The sequence below is a fragment of the Alligator sinensis genome, unplaced genomic scaffold (genome assembly GCF_000455745.1).
Source record: "Alligator sinensis unplaced genomic scaffold, ASM45574v1 scaffold755_2, whole genome shotgun sequence".
In the NCBI taxonomy this organism is placed as follows: Eukaryota; Metazoa; Chordata; order Crocodylia; family Alligatoridae; genus Alligator; species Alligator sinensis.
The window spans coordinates 2715501-2722847 of NW_005841883.1; the positions used below are offsets into that span (position 1 = coordinate 2715501).

The 7347-nt window shown below is 41.5% G+C and overlaps 1 protein-coding gene across 2 annotated transcripts in view; it reads right to left on the minus strand.

Moving 5' to 3' along the window:
- NSF (N-ethylmaleimide sensitive factor, vesicle fusing ATPase) overlaps positions 1 to 557 on the minus strand; it is a 106701-nt gene extending 106144 nt beyond the window's left edge. For both annotated transcript variants that reach the window (XM_006017664.3, XM_006017663.3), the window contains exon 1: positions 426 to 557. In XM_006017664.3, the coding sequence (XP_006017726.2) occupies positions 426 to 485 (60 nt within the window). In that variant the 5' untranslated portion in view covers positions 486 to 557. The remainder of the gene's footprint in view (positions 1 to 425) is intronic.
- Positions 558 to 7347: the final 6790 nt, after the last annotated feature.

Consider the following 7347-nt stretch of genomic DNA (forward strand, 5'->3'; position numbering starts at 1 on the left):
AAAAAAAGATACCTGTAATGGTCTGCCTCATTCAGAGTAAAAAAAAGTTTCAAATTGAGGGAGGGAGGAGGCATAGGCAGGGATAAATCACATAGGATGAGGAAGTAGCAAAAGGACATACCTAGGACAATGGATGAGGAAGAAGAGATTTGTCATATATGACACTGAGATTACAGGCCTAGGAGACCTTTCCTTGTATATAAGAAGTAATTTGATACGTCAAAACATGAGGATCAGGATTATTTATTTCGCTGCTTGCAGATGTTAAAACACGCTTTACCATAAGAAGCAGCCCGTTACTTCGATCCGGCTCTGCAGTCTCTCTTAAGACTGGGCGCTTCAGCAAGGCTTTTTGAATCAGACAATTCAATCAGCTATTAGGTAATAGTGCCAAAAAAGCCCCACTAAAGTGCCCACTAACGTACCTGATCTTTACAGAAGTCAGGCAAGCTGGCTTGAAGTAACACACTGTCTCTTCTGGGCATGCATGGAGCTCAGCATGGAAAGGTGTCGAGTTTAAGCACCATCTTGGTTTTTTTTTGTGTCTGCAAGCACACTTTAATTATTTTTGGAGGGGTGGGGGAAGGAAAAGTGAAGAAAAGTGTGAACAAACATGTTTAAAAGCCACACAAAAACAAAACTGCCAAAACCATCCTATACAAATGCATTCATAGGTGTTGCATAGAAAACTGAAGTTTGACTGCATTGCCAACACCAATCCACTGATGGAAAGGAGCACTTGCATGGACACAAAGAAAAAAAACAAAAAGGAGAGAATCCTCAGTCCCCCATCCTTTTCAGCTGCTTTAATAAAAGAGTAAATTTAATAATCTCAAAAGTTACCACTTCAACTGGACTTCTACTACTTCCATGGTTGTTTTCAGTATTATAATTCTGAACTGATCACTCTGCACTTCCACAGAATCTCTGCATTAAAAATTATCATACATCAAAAATGCTACATTAAAAAAAAAACCCAAACAAAAAAAACTCCCTGTCCCATCCCTTACTATGAAAGACTGAATCATTAATTTTCAGACCAACATTAAAAAAATGTTTACAAGATAATTCACTTCAGGAGGATCCCACAGCCCTATATTTAGGTTACCTAACGTTATTGGAAATATAACCAATAATCTTTAATAATCAGCTTTAAAAGCTCAATTGTTTTTAGCAAGCCTATCAGATTTAACAGAAAATAAGAAGTGTAGAGACAGAATCAACCTTTTTTCTCTTAAGAAACTATTCAGATTTAGCAGAGACTTTTGAAACATGTCATTTCTTCTTCTTATCATTTGCATGTCAGCAAAATCTTGTCAGCTTCCAAAAAAAGCCAAAAAATTAACATGACTATTCTAAAAGGTCATGCTCCCACCACAGTAGTATACACTGCACAGGGTAGCAACAGCAGCAAGGAATAGGAGGGAGAAGGGTGGAATAGGAGCATCTGTCTTCATTATACTTCTGTATCCATTTACATTAATGGAGTTACTCTAGAAAAACAGCTGTGAAAGATGAGAATTAGGCTCATCTGAAGGGAATCTCTGGAAGGGAACATGAACCTCCTACTTGTAAAAGGAAGACATTTGATATGGAGTCACAGACAGAAAATAAACATGAAATGCCACAATACCATTTTTTAAACAGTTGGTTTGCAGACTCAAGCTATAGCCTAAATTGCCAATCTAAACAAGAACTGTTAATTTATAACAATGCTGGATCACATTTAGGTAGAAGTACCACCTGCCTTTATAGGTAACCAAATAAGCAGGCTCTGTTTTTTTCATCCAGTGTTCCTACATTTGATCAAACTCTTTTTCCACTGGACCTGACAACTACAGAATCACCATGCGAGTTGGTCAACACGTAAGAGTTGGTGGACATGTTGGTCCTATATATTCACTAAAAAGCATTCTCCTTCCAAATGGCCTTTCTCTAGTTCAAAGCACAAACTTGAACTGCAACATGAGAACAAATAGCACTGTCATTGTTCTTGCATAATTTGAGCTCTTGCCCCAAGCAGGCTTCCTGTGATGAGTCACTGTTCTGCTCCATTTTTCCCCTTTGGCCTTTCTGGAGTAACTGGGGGCAAGCAGGAGAAAATAGTCTCTGCACATTTATAAGCAAGGATGCTTTGTCACCCAGAATTCTCAATGTTAGGAAAAATTAAAAGAACCAGGCTGAGTCAGGTAAAACTAAAATTCTCGAAGTACATATATGCCTATACATTATTTAACATTAATTCACTTGAGCACAGAAGTAAATAGTGTTTTATGGCTTAAAGGCTGTCCCTTGACACAAATAAAAATTGCAAACCAGAATTGTTTTTCATCTCGAAGAAATTTGAATATGCCTGCCAGTACCAAAAGGTGGCATTTGATTCAATTTATAATTTTTCAGCACCAAAAATACACTGCAGCATGCTTGGAAAAAGAAATCTGATCTACCTTGTAAGAACAATCCTCAGGTTGTCAATGCCTTGTTTGAAACAAGTTCGCTACTTCAGCATTGTTGCTTTGGCTTCTGTGTGACTCATACTTACTGTTCCAGCAAACAAAACTGCAGCTAAACATATTTGATATGCAATACCTGCCCCAGGGGGTTCTGAATTAAAGAACCAATTATGACACTGACCCTCAAACACATTTTTAATCCCAAGTGACAGACTGCTACCTACACATAACAGCAAGAATCTAGTATATGGAAGTCAATTCTTTAATAGGTTGCTTTGAACTTTGCTCAGCACTCTGTAACACCCCTTGTGTTTATATAGAGACATATAAATGTAGTGGCACAGCTCTATAAAGCAATACAGGCATCCCCTTCTGCAAGCTTTTGTATAATAAAAAGTTTCTTGATGCATCTGTATTTATTTGCCTAGTTGTCTTCCACAGTGACACATCCCAAACCATCCTCTGGTCCAGCTGTAGACAGACATTTTGGCACCTACTGCAGGTCATGTGAAAAGCACCCCCCCACCACACACACACACACACACACACACACACACACACACACACTGTGCATTGTTACTTCCATTTAATTTGGCACCTCTGTGCAAGGGTGCCTGGCGTTAGTGCACTACCCTTGCTATGATACTGGCAAGAGGGGCAACTGTATTTGAGCTAAGAATGGATATAGGCAACAGTACAGTCACACAGCAGAGAGGTCAGCACAAGTTGGCTATACAGGTATTTTTTTAGGGCCCTGGACAGGTTTGCAGCCCAAAGTAAACCTTGAGCACCCAACCAGACTTGGGGCATAAGCTGCAGCGATGCCTATGACAGAAATGGAGACATTCTTATGAGGAATTCCTCATCCCCCAGCTCCCTGCAGGTATAGCTGTGATGTGATCAACCTGCTCAGGTCTGTCAGATGAGGAATCTCCCATAACAAGACAGAGGAGGTTCTCTAAAGGATAGCTGGAATCCAAAGTCTAGATGGATCTCTACTTTGAGGTTTTTCCAGCTGCCAGCCTCCCTCCACCCCACTACAGCTATGTCCTAGCTGCAATCACACATGAACATACTTCGTTATGGCCTACTTATGTTCACCTTCCAGTCTGCAATAAGACTATAGGTTATAATAATACTTCCTATGCTGCACAGTAGGAAGCGTTCCTCCCTACCTTATGATGTATCACTCCAAATCTTAACACTAGCATCAACTCATTACTGAAGGTGTGAAGAACAACTATGAGAACATAATGGCAGGAGGATCACTGATGCTGAAAATAAATTTTACACTTATGCAACACTTTTCATTCTGGAAACAAGTATCTGGACAAGCCATTTCATTACAGCATGGCTTGGAATTAGCCATCTCTGGGATCACAGCAGCAATTAACCTGTACAAAGTCATATTGTACAATAGTAGGAAAGGAAACACTTCATGTAGAGTTTTCATACAGACTCAAAGGCAATTTTACAAAAATTACTTTAGTGTCCAACAGAACAAAGCTCTATAGTAAATAAATCATTTAGATCCTAATGGTTGTATGCATTCCAATTTCTCTACCGCAGAAGATTAACATTCTGAATTAACTCAATAGTACTACAAGGTCCAGTATTTCAAGACAGACTTAAGCCACAAAACCATCTCTTTCCAGCTATTTTCACATATAGCTCATGCATAAAAATCTGTTCCCAGTCTATTCAAGTCAGAAAAAGTATCCTGTGGAAAAAGTTTGGCATATCAATGAAGCAGAATGAATTGAGTCTGAAGGGAGGTCCCTAGGACATCCTTTGGATTTTATTCAGCAAGAATAAAGTTAAAGTAAACTCAAAATAATGAAACTGTAAATATGAAATTTAAGTCCTAGTAAAATAGAGAACTGGAGGGCACTAAATGACATATTGGAGATGATGTTTTCCAGCTCAGAAGCCACTAAATTATCAGTTTTTAATGAATAGGAGATAAACACACTGCCTTTGTAAAAAAAAAAAAAAAAAAGCAAAGATGCTCTTCATTTGACACAGGAAAGATTAACTTCCTAATCCTACAGAGCAGGTCATAAAATAGCACTTAAAGCTGGGAGATTTTGTTCCTTGCACTGAGAACCAGATACTAAAATGTGGGCTAGGCTTCCTATATTATACATTTAATTTAGGCAGAAGATAGGGCAATATGGCACCTTACAGACTAGCTGATTCAGAGAAGCATGAGCTTTTATAGGGAACAACCTACTTTGTCAGATAGAACGAATGGTCAAGCAGAAAGAAAAGATAGGTATAAGTGAAAGGGAGGGAGAGGGGAAACTGCTAAGAAAGGTAATGGATGGGTTGATTAAATCAATTGAGATGAACAAGGCATTAGCAACTGGAGGGACACCAAAGTAAACAAGTAGTTCAAATTACTGGATAAGAATCCAGTCCATATTAACACCATGGTTAATACAATCCAGTCTGCAGATGACTTCTCCTGACTGGTGGCAAGGGGCAAAGCCACATGACTGGCAGCCCTTGCAGGCAATCAGCTGCGAGGGGCAGAGTGGTGCCATCTTGCCATGCTGGCAGCCCCTTTCCCTTCCCCCTTTGTCTCCCACCATGGGCTGCACGACCAGGGTGCAGCAACCACAAGGACTGCTGGTTCCCTAGATGGAGCCAGCATTTTATTTTCAGTGAGGTTTTTTTTCCTGGGAGCCTGCCAAAAGCGCAGACCCCAAGCTTTTTCGCAGGGCCTGCCCAAATTCATAGTTTCCACAAAAATCGTAGTGGCGGTAGATCCCTATCAATATTAGACATCTGATGCAGTAGAATGGCTCTGTTCAGCAGAAGTAATGTTGCATACACTAGCTAGTTCTGAAAACATTTCAGGGATGTGTGTGTCCCCTGGATAAAACATTTCTTTTTTGAAGTATTTCCAAATGTTTCACTTAATGTTTCAATTGTCATATCTGTCAACACCCAGAAGGATCTTTAAGATTTAACACAGCCCTCATCTGTCAATACCCAGAAGGATCTTCAGGATTTTAACACAGCCCTTGAGGTTTGTTTAACAGCTAAAGAGACTTTTGAGTGATGGTCTGCAGATACCGAACAGTTAATGGATTATGAGTTATACATCTAATCCTACCTTCTCAGTATAGAATTAAGAGAATTTTAAAACCAATTTGCTTTGCCTACTGGAAGCCCTGTCCAACCCCAAACACCGTTACTGCAGGGATAAGAATTTGTATGCACAAGAATTTTACAGTGGCCACATCTTAGACAATTATGATGTACTCCTGAACACTATGCCACCATTATGCATTATCCCCTACCACATCACATATTTCATTTAAACACCAGAACTGTCTTTGATTATTAAAGCAGTTGATTCAGAGAACAGTTTTTCTGTGTAGATTTCAGTAAAATAATTTATTGCCCATTATAATTCCTCAAGCTTTATGGCAGGGGTGGGCCCACAGGCTGGATTTGGCCCCCCAAGTGATTCCATGTGGCCCACAACAGGTCTCTTAGCCCTGCCTGGCCCAGGTGCAGTGGGCACCATGGTGCATGCAGCTGGTGTCTCTGCCCTTGGGTGCAGAAGTGCCACCTGGCACAACCCACCAGGCTACAGGGCTAAGCAGCAGGACAGGGGCAGCACAGTGCAGAAGCCAGACTTGGCTTCTTGGCAGCCCCTGCTGCCACCTGGGAGCAGGTGTGCACCCCACCACTGCCACCAGCCCAAGCCCCAGCCCCACTGCCTGGGCACCCCAGGCTTGTTCGCCCCACATCCACTGCCAGAGATGCCAAATGGAGAGGACAGGCGGGGTCTCCATGGAGACTGACCCAGGACCCCCACAAGCAGGGTGCACTTACCCGGGCAGAAGGGATCGGGCTGCAGGTAGGTGGGATGTGGCATCTAGGAGTGGAACAGGTGGTGGGAGTGGGGCCAGAATCACAGACCAGGACCGGGGCCCAGGTCAGAGCTGTGATCTGCAGGGAACCTATGTCCATCTCAGGGACATGTGGGGAGCAGAACTGGTGCCTGTTGCAGGGACATGTGAGGAGCAAATCACAGCTCTGCCCCAGCCCCACCCACCCCACTCCCGGACACTGCTGTGCAAAGTAAACAGCTGTGAAAGGGCTGAGGATAGGTCCTCTCCTCCCCATCCAAGAGCTCAGCAAAACTCCTTAAGTGGACTCCAGCCCAAATAACTGCCCACCTGTGTTTTATGGGCATCACTTGTTGACATTTTAAATGAATTACTTTACTGCTATTTCTTCAAAGCTAAAAATAAGGTTTTTAAACAAATTCTGCATATAAACCTGCATATAAAAGGTGAAAAAAGTAGTATTGCAGAAGCAAGCAAGGGCTGCAAACCAATTCCCCTGGTTCACCATTCCAGAGGTTCTACAGCTCTCAGTCAAGAGCCAAGCAAAAAAACCCTGTAGGATACTAACCTGAAAAAACTCCTAAACAGTTCCAGGTAACAAACAACTGAAGATGCTCAAAGCCTTGAGCTACTTTTATCTGCTTACTCCTGCTCCCCATGCTCTGATAAACCTTATATTTCCTGTGTACAAGGTCCTTCATGTCACCTTTATTTTTATATTACAAACAATGTTGTAAAGGAAACAAGTGTACTATGACATTGTTGTTCTGCATGTATATCAGTATGATAGCAATGCTTCAGGTATTGATGTCGGTAAAATAAGGGCTAACTTATTTTAAAGGATAAATAAAGGATTATAAAGGATACAAGTGCATGGAAGCAAGGCTAACAAAACTGTGCCTGCTTGCTCTGAATTAGGTCCTACAGTGTACAGACTTGCATATTCCTCACATTAGGGTCCCTTGTTCTTCGGCAGGTGCCAAAGTGGACACACCTACATGTTATGTTTTACTAACTGGCCTAGATAT